This window comes from Triturus cristatus, chromosome 8 (assembly GCF_964204655.1).
Source record: "Triturus cristatus chromosome 8, aTriCri1.1, whole genome shotgun sequence".
NCBI lineage: Eukaryota > Metazoa > Chordata > Amphibia > Caudata > Salamandridae > Triturus > Triturus cristatus.
The window spans coordinates 248,954,143-248,974,676 of record NC_140591.1 but is presented as its reverse complement, the minus strand read 5'-3'; the positions used below and the strand labels follow the sequence as shown (position 1 = coordinate 248,974,676).

Sequence of the window (20,534 nt, the reverse complement as noted above, 5' to 3'; positions counted from 1 at the left end):
TTTCACATTAAACAGTTACATGTCCTACTTTAAATTACCATGCACTGTACCCTTATTGGTCATTAAGGTGTACTTATGAGTGACTTATCAATATTTAAAAATGTCAAAAATGGTTATTCTGACAGGTTGAATTCTATCTAAAAACTGCATAGTCAGACTACAGTGCATAGACATACTATAGTGGTATGCCAGCAGATGTGTTTTGTACTGTCACTCTAGCTGTGGCACAATGTGTGCTGAAGTTCTGTAGTAACATTACCTTGTTCACCCTGGGTACATTTTGTAACATTTACTAGGAACTTATAGGTAAGTTAAATATGTCAAGTAGGTGTTTAGCCAAGTTTAACATGATTTATGAGTCAGATTACATGCGCTGGGTCCTGGTTAGCTGAGTCCCAGTGCACAGACTCAAGAAAGAGCTAGATAAGTTGAAAAAATATGGGGTTGATCATGCAAAAAGATGCATCTTCCTACAGACTGCTTATTAAACCAAGCACATTCCAGCGGCACTTCCAACAAAGTATTGCACAGAGAAAATATTCCACTCCCAGTTGAATGGAGGAAGGTGATAGTAGCCTGTTCACACCTATCTAACGAGGCCAGCTCTGCTCTTCATCTCCTAGATGTCTTTATAAATCCTTTTGAATCTTGAACACAGTCAATTGGTCACTCAGGGCATTTTGGCCAGGGTATTTGGATTCCTCCACTATCCCAGCTAGTGCAATGATATCATTCAATCAGTGGAAATTGTACCAAACATTCCCTGGTTCAAAGCTCCAAAACCTCAGATATTTGGACAACCGTACATAAACATTAAAAATATGTATCTTATCTGCCAACAGATATATTTGTATTCATTTTACTGCAAACTACATAATATTTATGGGAGTTGGAGCTACCACAAAGCTTCAGCAAGGCACCCAGACCATGCAAGACACATAGGTTAGTTGATCAATGCATCCTTGTCCACAACTACATAAATGAACAGAAAACATAGATTGTTTTCAGAAGAATGAATTTTTGAAAAATGACTTAAGCAGAATCTTCTGTTTATACAGGCGCAAAATTTTGGACCATAAAGAATTTGAAAGGAAGGCGACGCCCTACCAGGATTTCAAAGTTGGGATTTCCTGCTGAAGTCGGTCACATTGATGCTGCAGTTTATATTAATGAGACCAACAAAACATTGTTCTTTGAAGGAGAAAATATCTGGAGGTAAGAACATTCCATGAATATTTAAAAGTACTAAATCTATACAGATCAACCTGTTTACATTATTTTTAGCATCACTGGATAACAAAACATGTTGTGATGTTTATGGATGTATTTGCATGTAAATTTCAGATGCAGAATGAGGCAGACCTATCTACACATATCTACTGTGCTGACTGGTGTTCCTGAAAGTCTGTCAGCATGTACATTACTGTTAGACCCATCTGCCTTATTGAGGTATTCCCCCAAATGTTTTGCCTTCGCCCTCATATTTTTTAGGGTTTGTTTTTGCAGGTCTTAGGACTATGTGTACTTTACAACTGCTAACCAGTACTAAAGTGTGTGTGATCACTCCCCAAAACCTGGTCAAATTGGCTTACACCTGAGTAAAGTGGAATATCATATATCCAGGGCAAGGAAATTAAATGCTACTAGTGGGCTTGCAGCACTTATTGTGCCATACACTTACGCAGCCTCTCGCAAATTGTCCCCGGTCTGCTGTTGCAGCCTGAATGGAGTTTCTATCTGCCAATTTGACTTGGTAACCCCCTTGCCAAGCCTTCAGCTGCCCTTTATTTACATATAAGCCACTCCTTAAGTAGGCCCTAGGCAGTCCATAGAACAGGGTGCATTGTAACTGAAAAGGATGGTCATGTACTTTTAAGCAATACATCTCCTGGCAGTAAAAAACTCCTGTGAGGTCTAACTCTCCCAGAGAATAACATGGAGTTACCTTATTACATTTAATAAGTGCTAACTTAGGATTGGGAACAGGTAAGAAAGTCATAATTGGTGTCTCAGAAATTGTCCTGTTAAAAGTCTTTAATGGTAAAGTTATATTTTAAGTCACATTTTTTAAAATGCCACTTGTAGAAAGTTGGCATTTTCCTGTCTTAAATAATTTGTGCTTGCAGCCAGTTCCTGGGTCACATGACTAGCTGCAGCTGGCAGTTTGACTTTGTTTATTCCTCCCAGACAGCCGCACAATTGAGGGATTAGGCATGCCTTGATGGGCCATCACTAGCAGGATGGTGTCAGGTGTCGATGTTCCTCAGGGCTTGCACTATGCTAGAAGGGTCCACCTCCAGGCAGCTCCATGTCTGATTGTCGTTATGACACAGAACATTAGAGTGGCCAGATGGGGGAAAGGGTGCTGGGATAGGAATAGCAGGGAAGGAGATCTGTAAATAGAAATTGCAAAGAGTGTTAAACAGACTGACTTTCTATTAATTACTGATAACATTTTACTAGTGATTTTAGCATATTCACCTGTGTCTCCCCTACTGCTTAGTCTGGAAAGAGTGTGACTGAGAACTCTACAATAGAATATATGAGAAACATCAATGGTTCTGCATACAGCTGGAATATTCAACTATATCTTAGTAGGTTTAAAGAATGAAAGTACTTATACCCACCAGCAGTCTTATTCCTTTAGAGCTATGTCAGCTTGTTCAATAAAATTACGAGATGTGGTTTTTATGCGGGACCTGCCTCGCAACGTTATACAAGAGATGAACTGTCAAGAGCAAATGTTCTCTAAATGATTAGCAATAGTTCTAAAAAATTACCTCGAAACCATTTAAGGGTTAATGGTTTCTGTAGGAATCAGTAATTGTCAATAGTTCCAAAAATTATCTAGAACCACCTCATGATCATAACTCTTGTGCACATATTCTTTTCACAAAAATTATCCATGAAGCACTCATAGATCACAATCCAATCGAGATCCCAAAGAAATGGAAGAAATGCTCTTACCACAACTCTGCAGAGCATCTGCCCTTCCATTTGCCAAGCATTCTCTGTACCGTCGTCCAGAAAACCCTTGTGCTGATAAGCTGAAGATTATTTAGCTAAGCCGCCATGATGCTCTGACAGCGGGAAAACTGGAGAGAATAACGAGCGCAAGCAAAAGGGCGCGGTCCCTTTCTATAGAAGGGACCTGCCCAAGATGGATCCCATGCTGCAGTATGTCCTGGGAGAGGGCGTGGCCCAAATTTACCGGTACGGAGAACTAGGCAGTATTGTAGGAGAAAAGAACAATGTTTTTTTTTTTAATAAAAGGCAAACGTAAAGGAAAACAGTGTTTTTTTTAAATATATGGGCATAAATAATCATGATCATAGCGCATGAGATATATGGGCATATTCATTGTTGGAGCATGGGATATTCATACAATAACAGGCACATAACATTCCTTCCATCCATACATAACATTTAAAGTCTCAAGTGTCTGTGACAAGGTTCAGTACAAAACCACCAATATGGTGCCAAGGGGAAGGCGCAGTGCATTTTGCCACAAAGTGAGCATGCATGAGAGTGTTTGCACAAACTGCGCTGTGTGGAGGCGCCCCTAGAGCCGCAGCCAATAGCCATGACAGCCCCACTTGCAAGTCAATAGGCTGTGCTCTCCCTACTTAGGAAGAAATTCACATTAGCCCATTGCACCTGCAACCAGGCTAGAGCCAGGTCAGGGGAGGCATAAAATTGCAAGCACTTCAAAGGGAATTTCTAGAAACATGCCCTACTTCAAACAAGACACCAGGTATAAAAATAGGACCCTCAGACCCACTCTTCAGTTCCCTTTCTGGACCTGCGGAAGGATTCTCAGAAAACCGCCTGCTGCTGTGGCCTGCTGTTTACTTCAGAAGACTGCTTTGCTGCACACTGTTCTTCTACCTGAAGCCTTCCTTGAACCCTCAGAGTCCCGCCCTGCTGCTTTAGCCCCATTCCACTGCTTGATCCCTGGACTGCCAGAATTATTCCAAGTGAGAGCGTGTGGCAGCCAGAGCTGCCGAATTTGGACCTGAGGAACCAGGTTTGAGTCTTGGTGTGGGCTCAAGATCTTGTGATTCTGGGCCAATCACTTAATCTCCCCATGCCTACCAAAATGAATGTGTTATTGTGTAATATAACTGATGTGCATGTAAAGCACTCCAGTACCTTTGGTCAAGTTTGTGCTGTATAAAAACTGCAACAAAAAAAAGGGCTAGTTAGCTAGTCTGATTAGAGCGTCAGGGACAGAGAAGGCTCCAACCATCTTGAACATGCCCCTGGACTCAGCCTGAATGAGACCTGCTCCTCCAAGTGGTGCCTCTCCAGTCCTGGACCTTTGGAAGTGATGCTAAAAATACCCAAAATGTATAACTTGGGGCTTATAAATGTTTTGGCTAAAAAGCGCTCTGAGAACCGAGAGGAGACCAGGACCTACCAGCTCGTAGATCCACCAGAGGTGTATCCCCCGTCGGCCTGACTTCGCAGCAGCTCCTGCTACGTTCTTCTCCCAGCAGAAAATTCTGTTCAGCAGCACCTCCAAGAAGGAGTATCTGGCCTCATTGAGCCGTCATTGGCTAAAGCCTTCAGCTTCATCCAGATGGAGATTTCTGACTTGTAAAAAAGAGACAAAGTCCAAATGTAGAAATCTTTGCTGCGACTTCATCCAGCGGCTGCCTGACGATGACGACTCCTTCTCTTACACCTCCTGCAGGCTTGCCCCACTGATCTTTACCTCCTCAGAAGTTTTTCCACAAAATGTCTTCTAAGTCTGAAGGTATGCACCAACCTTGCCCAAGCCAACCTGCGATCCATCGCTGTCTGACATATTTTTTTAATTTGTCCCAGTCTTTCGAGAGTAAATGTACACAGTTGCACTTTGATCTTTTAGGTGCTAGATTTCACCTTACGCTTTAAACATTCATAACTCCAGTCCTACTAATTGGATTATTGTCATTTTGGTGTCAAATAATTTAATAACATGTACTCTATGTTTTTAAATTGGGGTGGGATTTTTCTTGTGTTGTGTTTACACTTTGTTGCTGTTTGTACATTTTACATGGCCTCTATGTTAAGCCAGACTGCTTTTGTGCCAGGCTACAAGAGGGTAAAGCACAGGTTAATTTAGTGACTATTGTGGTTCACCCTGACAGCAATTGTGGCTGTTGCTTGAGCAGGGTTTTCACCCCACTCAACCAACAACCCAATTTCTCACAATCACCCTAACTATCCTCATACTGCCATAGTACTCTTCTACTTACTGACCACTACTTCGCTTACATATCAAATCACACAAACTGTTTTCTGATGACGTTCCTCCTCAATGCCTCCCCAATGCCTCTTCCTGCTGTGCCCCTGATGAAAGTTGTAGACCATCCTCACTCACTTGAACCTTCACCCAGAACAACCCAGGCCTCCAATCCTCTATTTATCATTCTCATGTAGGAAGAGTTTAACTGGCAAAAACATAAGTAGAGAAGCCCATATACTTCATAGGAGCCTCTGGATTCCAAATATCAAAGCTACCTAGTCTTGATTGCCACTCATGCCTCTTTAATCCACCACCATATACCACCATATACTTCTTGTTTCTTTACCTCTTCTACAAATTATTTTGTATCTTTAATATCTCCTATTCTCCTTTTGACACTGTTTTCCTATATTTCTCTTCTATACTCTAGGCATGCTCTAGTGCTGTGCATGGTTAACATTATGGTCCACATGTCTAATTTATTAGGTGAAACGCAAGAAAAGACCACGATCATTCATACTGTAACCCACCAGAGGGGTTAGGTTACGAAAAACTAGCATTCATACTCTTACTGTCTCGTAACCTAACCCCTCTGGTGGGTTACAGTATGAATGATCGTGGTCTTTTCTTGCGTGCAAGCTTGCAAGGGTCCATACTCCGGGTACTTATAGTCTGTTGACTACTTCATTTTCCTTCTCTCCCTTTAGATTGAACAGGAGTGTCTCCTCCCTTCCCCCCATGTGGCAAGTAGTTATTTCAACTAGGGTAAGCCTTACGAGAGCACTTTTGACTCTCGATATGTTTGTGTACTCACATAGAGTGGCACATGTCACGTGATTAGTCACTCACTTTAAGGAATTTACGCATGCGTGTATCTTTCCATTTATGTTCTTTAATGTTTTCGTGTCTTGACCCTTTTTCTACAGTTTTTATACATTTGATTGTACACTCCTCCCTATAGGCTTGACAGCTGGAAGCCAATTAGGAAGTGGAGTGTGGCCCCCGCCACACCCGCGCAGTGGTACTCTCTTGCTACCTGTTGGTAAGAACGGAGCCCCAGTTTGTAACTCTAGGTCCTGATGAATGCCCTGGACCCGCTCGGGCCAACTAGGCAGAAACATGTCGACCTTGCACAAGACGGCTAGGGGACACTAAATACCCCACCCACCGTCCTTTTGTTTTTAGCATCATAGAGTTATTGGTCACATTAAAAAAAAATTCTGATAACTATAATGATTTTTAACCTCACGTTCCACCCCACGGGCCCCCACTCTTTAGTTTAGAAGTGCATCCCTGTCTCCAGGTGTATGCCCGCCCTCCATCAAACGAAGGTTTTGGAGGGCGAGGACTGGCCGATGATGAAGCATGACACCAGGTGGTGTGTGAGGCCAGTCCGTCAGTTCTACAACTGTAGTAGGGTCACACTACTCTAGGAGCAGCTTTCTGTGGTTAATATTCAGTAATGGAGGCTGCTAGCTCCTAGAACCCCGCGCCTCCCGTTCCCCCCTCCACACTCTGTGGAGTTCCTCTTGTGATTGCAATTCGTTCTAAAAGGTCATTCCTGTCATTCATAGCAAAGAGGGATACCATTCTGTTGAGGAGATCGAAGGAACACATGTCCTCCTCATGCTCCGATGCTTCCAAGAGCATATCCGGGCAACTTGCGTGATACTCGATGAAACTTCATTGCAAGAGGCGCTGTGCCGCCTCACAGGTCTTCCACTAAGCCAACACTCCAAGTGCAGCGGTACGCATAAAACGACCATCCCCAGAACAGGCCTTGTCATGGGCGAGTAATGGACCCATCAAAAGAGTATAATCTAGGTCAGCGCCGGACACATTGGAGAGGCATAAATCCAAGTCCCAATGGAAACTGCACCGTCGGCAATAGAACACAGGTTGCACGCAAGTGAAGTAGGCGAAGTGAAAACTAAGTCCATAACTTACGCCAAGCGTTGCCAATGGCAAGCATTCAAAAAGTTGTTGCATTCAGTTACGATACAGTTGCAATTGGCCAGGTCTGTGCAGTACCACAAGATGGGCAGCCATTGCGTAACTGGAGCAGAAGTACCAGCACACTACCTGCCAGCGCGAGGATCAATGGAAATCATCAGAACGTGCTCGAAAAAATAGAATGGTTAAATGCCAGTATTACTCCAAAGAATCATCTGAAAAGAGGACACACGGCCAGATACCACAAGTTTAAAAAAATGAGCAAGGCCTTCTGTGTCAGACTTATTAAATATTTTGTGTATTAGTTCTCCAAACTGGAATGGGAGATTGCTGTTCAGTAGTGAGTGTATCTCACTTGCAGTTCTCGCCACTTGCAATTTGAAGGTCTCTCGCGCTGATGTGAGAGCCACTTTTTGTTGAAACAACAGCTCTTTGAATCTGCTTAGTTTATTGAAATCTGTTTCAAAGTAGGAATGGAAGGCCAAAGTGAACTATCTACAACCCCATGTGGGGGTGGAAAAAGGACATTGCTGCAACAAGTCACACGTTGCAAAACTGTTACTATATACAGGATGCTATGCCGTAAGCCACTGCAGTCGTGGTTATTCAAAATAAGATAACTTCCATTTGAAAGCAACGTGAGCATGGGAGAAATAGCCGGGACGGGCATTATTTTTAGAAAACAAGCCAGATTAGGGGCCAAAACGTTACAAGCGCCGTGCAATTTGACATGTTTGTATACTAAGGAATGTCCTACTATGGAATCACACTCCTCCCCTGTTAGGAACACCTCCTTCTCTGTGCACTGACATCTGTAGGTGAAAGACAAGGACCACAATTCATGAATAAAAACACTTCCCAGGGGTTCAAAGCAGCCAACCGGGAAGTGTTTCATGCAAAATGTGAACTGAAATAGCAAAAATGGAAGATCAATTTTGCCATGTATTAACCACACAGCTGAATCAGTTTCTGCTACAGAGAAAGGCAACTGTTCTAATTGTTCTATATGTAACAGCGTGGAAGTTGAGTCTTCATGGACATAAACTTCTGTTTATCAGTTAAATTAAATGGCAAAAACAGTGCAGAAGCATCCAAATAATCCCATGGAACTTTACCCATTTTGAACATCTGCAACGTCCACGCAAATTGCATTACATAGCTCAATTGATTTTGACCATGATACAACACAGATACATCATTCTGTACAATATCAATAACTGAGGAAGCAATATTATCCAATGTATTAATGCTATTATCTACCGCTGAAAGTACTTTTTACAAATTTGCTTTGTGAATTTGTCGTAGGTGAAACACTGTCTCCATTTGTGATAGTTTCCACAATTCATTATATGCCTCATAAATAAATCATTTAGATCTAGGTGATTTGGGACCTAAGATAAAACCTGACAAATCGATGTCACCTGACATGTGACAGGTGTTGTGTCACTGAGGACAGGGTGGAGTGTCCTAACAATTGTTGACACAATTTGCCCACAGAATATGTGGTGACTGAATGAGAATGAGGGTAACATGGATCTGGTCAACCTTGCCTAAAACCGGAACTCATATTTAGAAAACGCATTCGACATGCAATGGAACTTGTTGGCCACATCAACCATCCCTGGGGATCAATATCAGAAACATTTATAGTACCATTTTTATACATGGCAAGCAATACGATTAGTGTTCCTACACCAGTTATCATACTCAGCTAATGAAGGAATGGAAGGGAATTACTATTTTTGGCTGTAGCCAAAAACAAAACAAGTAGTCTGCTGCACTGTTGCATTTAAAAACAACATTTGAGTTGGAATGGGACATACCCAATGAAGAGCTTCCGGACCCTGAACCTGCCATTCTTTTGTACCCCAAAATGGACTTTAAATCTATGGTGTCTTTCCAGTGCTCGTAACCCTGTAAGGCCAAATCAGTCCTAAAGGAATTAGAATAAATCAATTTAGTATGCGACAATATGAATTTAGGTTGTATTAGCAATTTTAAGCGATAAAAATAGCACTCTGGATTGCACGGATTGTCATCTGAGATATACGTGAACTTACTTCTCAGAGATTTAGAACTCCCCTGTAAAGGAGTTGGACAATGTTCCCACTGCATAAAATTGAAAATTGGTTGAAATGTGTTTGCTTTATGCAAGAAATGGTGGCCATAATGTTGGTAGCAAAATAAATCTGCATAATTGGCAGGATTCAAATACAAATCTTCGGTATGGAAAGCAGCATAATATTTTAAATCCAAAAATAATGAGTGAATGTCTTCAACATCCCAGTCGTATGATAGTATGTCCTGTGTAACCACATCTCCTATTAAAACGCGGAACACGTATGGAACATTCAGGACCTCCGTCGGACCATGGATATCAAATGCAACTTTATCCCAAACTCTGCCATCAGCAACAGGGAAAGTCGAAATGTTCACGAGGGCTTGATCACGTTTCATGATATGGGACGATGTATGGGGAGCCAGAATTCCATCAACCAACTTCCCAGCAGACCGTTCTGGCAAATAATGACCATTGATGAGCAGGAAGAACACTGTCATGAACCCAATCCACATAAAAAGGAAAATCAGTATGCGTACCAGCCAGATGTATGTCCAAGGAGGGTCCAGGTAAGTCTTTTTGAACCAGGAGATGAAAAGACTGATGTGTGTCGGTGGAGTTGCCACAGATAAGGACGAAGAAGAATCATGTGAAAAGCTTGTATGGTCCATGTAATAACCGCTAGCACCCAAGCTCATTAATGGAGGCTATGCAGCATCAGATTGATGAGGTACAGGACTTTCAGGCACGTCAATTTGGACATCGTTAGCAGGATAAGCATAGTTGTGTCTGCATTGGAGGAAAATTAGGTACAACATGGAAAAAGTCAATAGAAGTTTCCATCTCCGCCTCCAAAACGCGGGCACCATTCAATGAAGTTGAAACCATCGGATTCAATGAAATAGGATGGGTTGGAATATTGGGAGTCACACTATCCAGAATCTGCCATATGGTGTAGCTTGACATTGTCAATAGAAATAAATCTGTTTTCCTTGAGGCCAGGCAAAGGAGGCAAAATCACTGTACGAGTACCCTTCAGTTCAAGAACTGGGAATGGGGCACGATAAGAGGGACTACATTTTTTTTTGTTCTCCAGCTGTTCTCGTACTAGATCACCAACTTTCGGAAGCCAGCCTGCAATAAGAATCAGCAGCGCATCCTCCGTGGAAGAAGGTGAATGATCCTTAGACAGGGTGTCACGGGTATTTTTTAGTTCCTGTAACTTAGTTGAATGGCTATGAACGTCAAACATTGGGGCAGCTGCCACAACGTCTAGACCATCAAGGTGTGGCACAAACATTTTAATGCCACATTTTAAGAGCATTTCGAATGGGGTTCGCCCACCCAGAGATCTTCTAAGGAGATTATTAAGTGCACGTTGAACCCCATACAAATGAGTCAACCAGTTCCTGCCAGTACCTAAGACTCTAGCTGTCAAAGATTGCTTTAAGTCACGGTTCATTCACTCCACTATAGAATTGCCCTCAGGCCTGTATGGAGACAAAAACTGCACCAGCACCCCCAAATACCTAATTGCGTCCTTGTACGCCTCAGAGGCAAACACAGGACCTTGATCAGAATGGAAGGTGCCACAGGCAAAAGTCCCGACAAAGAAACGCAAATCTCTAATGATATTTCGAGCGTCAGCACTGCGTTGTGGCCAAGTTCACAGGAATCTAGCGCATGAATCAACAGCAACTAAAATATGTTTATATGCAGTATCAGAAGTCAACAGTCCGCAGTGATCAAGATAAATACAGCCAAACCATTGATTTGAAATGTAAAGGTGTGTTTGGTGGAAGTGTAACCGTAGATGGTTTAATCTGCTGACAAATGTCACGAGAAAGTACATAATTATGGGTTTGTCTATATAAACCACGCCACCAATAACTTTGCTGTAAGATAGAAACAGATGCAAAAACTCTGGCATGTGCAGATGCCATGCCATCATGAGCGGCTATGATCAAAGGAAGTCTGTGGGCCTCGTTGGGAATCAGCTGATCCCCAACGGATGGTATTGTAGCAAAAGGGACTTGCTCTAGTGACAAATGATAAGAATACTTGGAAGGGAAACCTTGTGGAAAAACAGTTCCTTCCTTAGTAGCAGCTATCGCCACCAGAATATCATTATCAATCTTAGTCATGGACCTAGTAACTGCTGCAACTGAACATGTGGTACTTAAGATTTGGCTGCCTGATCAGCCAAACAATTACCAACAGCATGTGCTCCCACACGCTGATGGGCAAGAGTTTGAATAACAATGCACAAGAGGCAACTTATCTTTAAGCTCTGCCACTTGAACCCAAAGCATTTTATGCTTGATTGTGCTACCTTTAGAGTCTCAATAGTCGTTCTGAGACCAAAAGAACAAGTTATCATTGAAAGCCTGCACACAGTAGTAAGAATCGCACACAATAAGAGTGTTCACAGCAGGGTTAGCAAATTCTAGAGCCGAAACCAAAGCACGCCGCTCTGCCAATTGAGCTGTACAGTCTCCAAGCACCAGAGTATGGACTATGGAAGACTTAAATACACCATCTACAATTGAGCCTGCTACTATAAGCAAGCTGCTGAATAAGCATGTTTGGGCTTGACGGCTGGCTGTGCAGATCCGTCCGTATAGATAATACATTGGTACTGATCTAAAGGAAGCAAAGACAATGGAGGAGGATGAACATGTTTGTATTGTAGAAACTCCTGTGTCTGTAATGAGGGATCATAAATAAACATGACATCCATAGATGTCAGCAAACTATCCCATTGTATCCAACGAGGATGCAAAGCTTTAAAATTCGGTGCACTTGCCTTAGTCACTGCTTCTAAAGCAGGTATAGGCGAGACAATAAGAATGCGTTATCCCTGTGCCAGAGAGCGTTCCTTCAAAATCACCATCTGGACAGCCGTCAATATCTTCTCAACATTGGAAAAGCGCATTTCAGCAGATGTGTACAAGTTTGATTTATAAGCAATAGGTACTGTGTCACCTTCATTGAATGTTAAATATGTGAAACCTACTGTCCCTGGCACAATTCTTATGACCAAGTTTGTGGGATTATCACACATTAACAAGAAGTTAGTCGCAAGGAGATCAGACTGCAAAGACTGAAGAATAGAGGCATGTTCCAGATCCAGCTTGCAGTAGAAAAAGTGGGTTTATTTTAACGCATAAAGCAGTTTGATACGCTGGGCATAATCAGGAATTTTAGTTCTCCCTAAATGTAAAAAATCCAGCAAAGACTGTAATTTTTTCTACGTAGACGGGGGCTGCAATTGTGCACACTTCCCCAGAAAGTGGGGGGCCAACCCCCGACCTTCATTATTGAGCTCATAGCCCAAAAAGACCACCACCAAACAAGCGATGTGTGACTTGGCAAAATTTAATTTGTAGCCCATGTCTGCAAAAGAGAGGATGATGCGGTCCACACGGACGAGATGCGGGACCAATTCGTCATCAGTCAAATAAATGTCATCCACTTATGAAAACGCATCAGGGTCAATGTTGTGTAAAAGAGACATAATATGCGACGCAAAAGCCCCTGGACTGTTCTTATAGCTCATAGGCAGACACGTAAATCTTTTCTGATTGCCGACTGCGGTAAATGCGGCCAAGTCATGGTTCTCTGAAGCCAGATATTGACTATAATATCCATTGGATATGTCCAGTGTTGTTTTATATTTTTTACTAACAATGTTATTCAATAACACTGAACTGTGTGTGTTCTGTACAGCAAATGTACAAATATGACTATTCAAATTGCAATAATCCAATACAATACGATACGAACCATCCAGTTTCGATATTGGAAAAGGAGGATTATTAATTGGTGATATACAGGGTTCAATCACACCCTGATATTCCAAATGAGACAAAATGTCACAAACGGAAGCTTTAGTCTCACGTCTGATGGGATATCGGGGTTGAGGCTGTGGCATAGTGTAAGGAGATGCGAGATTTCAACATGGCGGGCAGCTGGGCCGCATCCAACTGACAGAGAACGTTCCAGCTCTTGCTGAGCCGGACTTGAAAGGGTCGCTCCTCCCCTGGGAGGGCCCTTCCAGCAGACGTAAGGACCAGGAAGTGGAGAAGGATGACGGGAGCGAGACGGCGAGGGACGAAAGACTGGCGGAGACAGACAGCGGAACACGAGAGGGGAAGACGGCAAAATCCGAGGATGACAGGGCAGAGGAGAACAGAGACAGACGACCGTGTCTATACGGACGCAGCCTCTAGACATCAACGGAGGAGACGAGCACCCTTGCCGCCCATGCCACGACCCATCACCACGACCCAGGAGATGGGTCGTGGTTCAAGGCAAGTACCGAAAACCTTCCGGGGCTTCTGGCTGAGCTGGTGGGGCACTGGGCAGTAGTGGCACTTGAAGAGGTGTATCGGGGGAGGATTGCACACACAGAAGCACATGTGGTAGCGGAGGGTGAACAGAAAGGGATAACACCCTAATGATCAGTGTGATAGCCACTGCCTATCACACTGCACAGACACCCCTCTTTGCCTGGTGAAGGTGGCACTCTTTTAAGAAAGCCTGACATAGTGACCCATTTTCTAAAACCCTGTTTCTTTGATTCTTTTTCCCTTTATTTGTTTTTTTTTTTTCAAACCTGAGACCCCTGGGACATCCTGGAAGAAGGGACACTTCCTGAAGAAAAGGGAGACCGGTCACCTACAGCCAAGTCCCTGGAGAGACTTAATGGACCTGATTGCCTTTCTTCTTTGTTTCACCCCCTTGTGGTATATCTAATAAACCACTTAACCCAACCCACTACAGTGTGTCCTGTCGGTCCCGCCACTACTACACATAGGTCTTAAAAGAATCTCATGTGCTGGCGAATCTCTATCCCAGCCTACGTGATTACGATACACGGCCGGAGCCAGTGCTAATGCGCACTCCGATGCGTAAGCTTGTTTAGACTCTTCAGAGACGTAACGGGAAAAACTCGGAAGTATCAAGTTCTCCCCTTGGGAAGAAGCCGGAACAAATGGTGGAGGACAATTTGCCTCTGCCAATAAAAAGTCATGGGAAGATTTAAGGTTTTCCCAAAAAAACACATCAATTGTACGCTGTATATCACCTTCAATTTTGAGGACGTTTTCATAAAACCTATCCGGGGTGCAACTTGTGTATCTGCTGTTTCCACTGTGAAAGTGTCAGTTGCTCTCACCTCCAGACAATGATAGAGGGCCTCCCGCACTATTGTAACTTCCGCCGCACTGTCGAGGAGTGTCACTGCCCATGTCCAATCGAGGAGACGGGTTCTCGCCGTCTGAGGCATACTTTGCTGTTACAGCAGCAACTTTCTTCTTTTGATACAGGGGCCTGAAAAGAGCTAGTTCCTCTGGTTTGATTTTCACGTCAAACTGGCGTGGCGGATCTCGTCTCTGCTGAGCGATCTCGCCTTGTCTACGATCCTGGCGCTCACCACCACTGATTTGAGAATCCGATGTGTCCTGCAAAGAATGAGGAAAGCGCTGATCAGGAACCTGAAACCTCTCAGGTGTCTTAATTTTACTGCGGTCACGCAAATCATATCTACTCTCAGAAGCTTCAGGTGTTGGTGAACCAGCATGCGAACCTTGCTTCTGTTGTTGCTGCCACTGATTCTTATTCTAGTTCTTTTTAGGAAAGACTGGATGCCCATCTTTTTCAGGTTGGGTCTTTTGTTGAGTTTGTATAAAAGCCTTAATACCCAGATTGTTGCGACCTAAGGTCTTATGTGCTTTGGCAATAATCTTCAGCAATTCGCGTCAGCAACAGCCTCCTAGAGCTGACTCACCTGTTAGCTAACTGCCTTCCCTTTTACACTAGACAAGATCATATCGCAAACAATATCAAACACCCCCACCAATCTCATCCCCAACTCAAGGCCAGCCTCTGTCCCATGTTCATCCTGAACTTTTTTAAGGACGGACGGTAGAACGATCATGGAGGGGGTGCCAAAACACAGTGAATAAACCACTGCAAACACTTTACCCCAAGTGGTACAATCAGCCAACTCTGGAGCAAAAGCTTTGGGAGACTAATGGTCAGAATCCTGTGTTTCTCCACAGGATCGGTATGTGGAAAGACAGCTTTGAGTTGCTCAAATTTATCGGCTAGCCAATAAGGGAGATCATCTTTATTCTGAGGACGTTTACCCTTCACAGAATTAATCATGATGGGACTTATTACCAGACCACCGTGCACCGGTGACGGCGCAGCAACTCCAGGCTGTGCCACCTGAATGTTGTGCGACATAAACTGTATTACAGCTCTATGTATGTATATTAAAGATGTATGTGATTGATGTAGCTCTGCTATGGGAACATTAAGGTAATTTGGATGTGGTGTATACCCAGTCAAAATGGGCGATGTGGCCCTATCTACTGATAAGGGGCCTAAACGGACCCTAGAAACAGGGTAAGGAAAGGCATCATTAAACCATATTGTGTGCTGCCAAGCTGTCAATGGAACCTCAATTAATTCATAAGGTCGAAAGTCCAGAGGAATCGTGTAGGCAGTATATTTGTGAAACAAATTATCATTTCCATCCACTGCAGTAAAGGAAACCCAAGAATAGGAAATCTTGAAGCAGTGGTCAGCATCCGCCTCAACAACAAAGATAAGATTAGCCCCAGCATTAGCAACTCCATATTGAGAAAAAATAAGCTGTGACTGGAGCGCGGTGTGGAGCCGGTATGGCAAGCCCCATAACTAGGAAAATACGAATACAAACGTATAAAGGGTAGCACAATCAGGGGCAATATGGAAAGAAAGACCTTTTAAAATTTAAGCTTGAAAAACCTATAACATCTCAAATATAGGAGGCTATGCCTTCATACCACTGATGTCTCCAGAAACTGGTAAGAGTATATTGTGGACAAGCACAAGCACTACTCAGGGGTCATGCGAATAAGTACCAGACCAAACGTTGGTGGTGTCATGTTGCAGGGATTCTGCACATACACAGAACTATGCGCAGGAATACGGGACCTCAGTGCATGGGGGCTATGCGTTCCTACCACCTCAGCACCCACAATCCCAGGACCGACTAGATATAGTGTCTCATTCACTCTGCTATACACTTACGAAGATGCAAATGATTAGACACACCAGAACACAACACTCACAGATCTCTCAGGAATTGCGGGAACACCCTTTTGCTCACTCACCCGTACACGCCCACAATAAGAATTGACCGAGACACGAATATAGTTTAAAATGTTTATTTCAACTATCGTGCTCTATAACGCAGTGTACGTGCCACAACTAACAGCAAAATGCACAATCCTAACACAGTTAGCATTGCAGCAAGGCCATATATCATAAAGGGAGATGTCATTTTATAAAGACAGTGGATAAAGGACTATAAGGCCTAAACACCCTCCCCTTGGTAAGAAGTATTATTATATATTAGAAGATCTCTGGGCTTTGTCAGCAGACCCCATACCTTAGTGCCTAGATGATATATCTACACCATAGGAACCGCATGGCTCTTCTCCCTGGAAAGGTCCCTCTCCAGTGTGTGTTAACCAAACATGCATTCCTATAATATATAATAAGTTTCCAGCAGCAACATCTGTTTTAGCATGTTTTGTCTAGGTGCTAGGGACTGACCAGAACAGAATAACAAGGGGCATTGTTTATCGACTTTGCTCACAGTGTTCAGACTAAACTCCAAGAACTCACATAGAACGCATAAAGCAGACGGTTCTCATGTGAAATGCATAAACAGAGTCTTGCAAAAATAAACTCATGTAATAACGTGCGCAAAAGCAGCATCATGGCAGCAGAGCTCATGCTAACTTGGCGATGTCGACAATGTCCCCATCGGCCATAAGACACTGTTTTCACTTTTAGAATTCTACACCATGGGCCCGATTCACAGAACTAACTTAAGACTAAATCCTAAACTTAGTACCAATCTGGTATTCACAGAATGCACCTAGTACTTCTGGTATTCACAGAATGAACTTACTACTTTTGCGATTCACAAAATGAACTTAGGACTTTTGCTATTCAAAGAATCCATTTACGACCACTAAACTTACGTCCGCACCCGGGCCGGATTTTCCGCCCCCGGAGCGGAAAGTCCGCATGAGGGCCGGGAAGTCCGCTCCGGGGGCGGAATACCCGCTCTCGGGCCAGAAATTCCGTTCTCGGGCCGGAAATTCCGCTCTCGGGCCGGGACATCATTACTGTTGCCATTGATCATTTGAGCCAAGGGGAAACACCTGTTCAAGTCCCTACCATCCCCCACCATGCATCAGCTGACGCACTCCAGCCAATCCTAGCTCGGCACCACGTATAACTGCAGAGCAGACACACACAAACCCTTTCAACATGTCACTGAATGTGTTTGTTGCACTGCCCCTTGCCATGCAGCAAAACCACTTGAGGAGGAGGAGGAGGATGAGAGCCAGAGCAGAGAGGATCTTCAGACAGAGGATCAACTTATTTGGAATGTCCAGTCAAGATATAAGGGCCAGGTACCGTTTCCCTCCAGAAATCATCTTGGAAATGGTATGTGAGTGGGAGCAGGAACTTGACTCCGTGACCTGCTGCTCACATGCAATACCAGCATACCTCAAGATCCTATCAGCGCTCCATTTCTTCGCCACTGGCTCATTCCAAAGGGTCTCCAGTGACCATGTGGGCATATCCCAGGCAAGTCAGTCGCGGTGCCTGCATCAGGTACTGCGATGCATCACTGCAAGATCCCACCTCCACATACATATGCCACCGACACTGGCCCTGAGACAAAGGGCAGCACGAGATTTCTTTCGCATTGCACAATTTCCACGTGTGCTGGGTGCAATTGACTGTACCCATGTGGCCCTGCAGCCACCCCGCCACATTGCACACATCTTCTGCAATAGACACCGATGGCATTCCATCAACGTGCAAGCTGTCTGTGATTCCAGAGGGAGGTTCATTGATGTGCATGCGGTGTTCCCCGGCAGTACCCATGACAGCTTCATATTCCGCATGTCACCTCTTGCCCGGCGGATAGCTGCGGGAGAATTTGGCAACATGTGGCTACTGGGTAAGTACCAAGCGTTAGAAAGGAGGATTATGTGTTTTTGAAATGTCTGAATGCCCCCAAAATTAACCATAGTACTTTAAGATTCATAAAGCTAGATACAGGGCCCACCTGACAATGCATGTAATACAGTATAGATCATGTCCTGTGCAAGTCAAAGAGGGAAATCTAACCAACTGCCCTTTCCCCTCTACTCAGGTGACGCTGGGTATGCACTTACCCCACATCTCCTCACCCCTTACAGGCGTGCAGACACTGTACCACAGCGTAGGTACAATAGGGCACACATACGGACTCGAGCCATCATAGAGCGCACTTTTGGTCTGTTGAAGTCGCGATTCAGATGTCTCGACCGTACAGGGGGGGTGCTGCAGTACTCCCCAGAAGTAGTGTGCAAGATCATATTAGCCTGTTGTGTCTTGCACAACATTGCCTTAACGCATGGCTTACAGATACCGCTGGAACCTCGGCTACCTATGAATCTGGGAAACCGGGCCATGGCACATAACCGAGGTCAGGGCATGCAAGTCCGTGAGCAGCTTGTTGCCACGTTCTTCACATGAGCAACCTGTAGTGGAATGGACCAAATGTGGATTGCTGTCTGTTGCCAATGATGAAACTTGGATATACACGACTGTGTCAATAAATTCCTTCCTGAGGCTACTTTGCAAGCCACACTAACTGCATGTTAATCACAGCTCTTGACAGTAGTCAAAACGTTGAGCCTGCATCAGCACATGTGCCCATGTCAGCGATCAGTGTAGTGGATGTCCCGAAAGAATCTATAGCCACAGATGCAAGATGATACATGTACTGAGAGACACAGCCGGACCTCATGAGGATGGGTCTCTTAATCAGAAAAGGCCATAACCATAGCATTGTCGGCCCTGTGCCATCAACAGATGTGACTCCCCCACAAATGATGCGCCCACGACGTGAGTGATGCAATGGGTCAATCAGACGCCATGGGGCAGATTAATGTGGGAATTGCGGCCCTTTCACGCTGCCGTGCGTCACTTTTGTGACGCTGCGGTGGTGCAAAGCCAGCCCCATGCTGCGGGGAATGTACTATATGAAGCATCTGGGAGATGCGTCACGTTGTAAAGGCCTGCGCCACATGTAGGCGTTCTGGTGCTGGGGGGGGGGCCTTCCGTGCGCAGAAACGCCTCCTAAAAATCTACAATATTTCACTCAGTCACTTTTAAGGCCATGCTGCGTCAAAACCCTGCGCCTGCTTGAAGCAGGCGTAAGGATTGACGCAGCATCATAGGGATAGGGCACCCCCGAGCCTTGCTGGAGCTGCGTTGTGCATGCGACGCAACTCCAGCAATGCGCCGCCTTTCCAACGGGGGATGCGTCACGCATCTGCACATCCGAGCTGCACGGTGCACCGAAATTTCAATGCCGCGCATCTGTGTTGGCGCACGGGTGGGCAGATGCATCGCAACTCTTCTGACGCATCTCTGCTGATTAGCAGAGATGCGTCCGTAGCCGTAACTCTGCCCCCCTGTGTTTGTGATATATCCACACTTCTCAAACACAATGTTCTGGAACACATCACACAACTCTGCAAATGAGCACCTAATATGGACTACATGTACCATAATGCAAAGCATGAGAAACTGAAACAGAAACTGCAGACATGTCTTGAAATGGTCACTTCACCCTCTTGTCACATTTAATTAATTCTCACATGCACTGTCTTTACTTTTTTTATCCACAACAGAACAGCAGGATGGCAGTAGATGTGATCCCAGATTGTGGATGGATCTGGATGACTACAAAATGGCAGGCAACTACTTCCTGTGATGTATTTGCTGCCTCCCATTCCCTGTCAAACATTTCCTGTATGGAAGAATGTGTTCCGGGTCATTTTCGGAATTTGCGGCCAAAAAGCGGAAGCTCCGATTACGGAGCGTACGGCCCGTGTGCGGAAACGCCGATTACGGAGCGTACGGCCCGTGTGCGGACCTCCCGCTCCGGAACCGGAAACTGCGTTTACGGGCCGTAAACTCCGAAAATGACCCGGAACACATAATTTCATTCAGGAAATGTTTTACAGGAAGTGGGAGGCAGGAAATACATCACAGGAAATAGTTTGCTGCCATTTTGTGTTCATTCTGAGTCATCCTCTATCACAGACAGATCCTCTGACATCCTGCTGCTCTCATCCTTCTTATTATCCCCATAATGGCTGAGGGTTACGAAGAGAAGGCACCCCCTTTCACTGAAAGTGAGTTGGACATCTTGGC

General features: G+C 44.4%; 1 protein-coding gene across 1 annotated transcript in view; it reads left to right on the top strand.

Annotated features, from left to right (window-relative positions):
- The window catches only part of LOC146801921 (matrix metalloproteinase-20-like), a 115,123-nt gene that overhangs the window by 66,023 nt on the left and 28,566 nt on the right, over positions 1-20,534 (top strand). Inside the window, exon 8 of the mRNA XM_085624068.1 lies at positions 1,059-1,215. Within this exon, the coding sequence (XP_085480194.1) occupies positions 1,059-1,215 (157 nt within the window). The remainder of the gene's footprint in view (positions 1-1,058; positions 1,216-20,534) is intronic.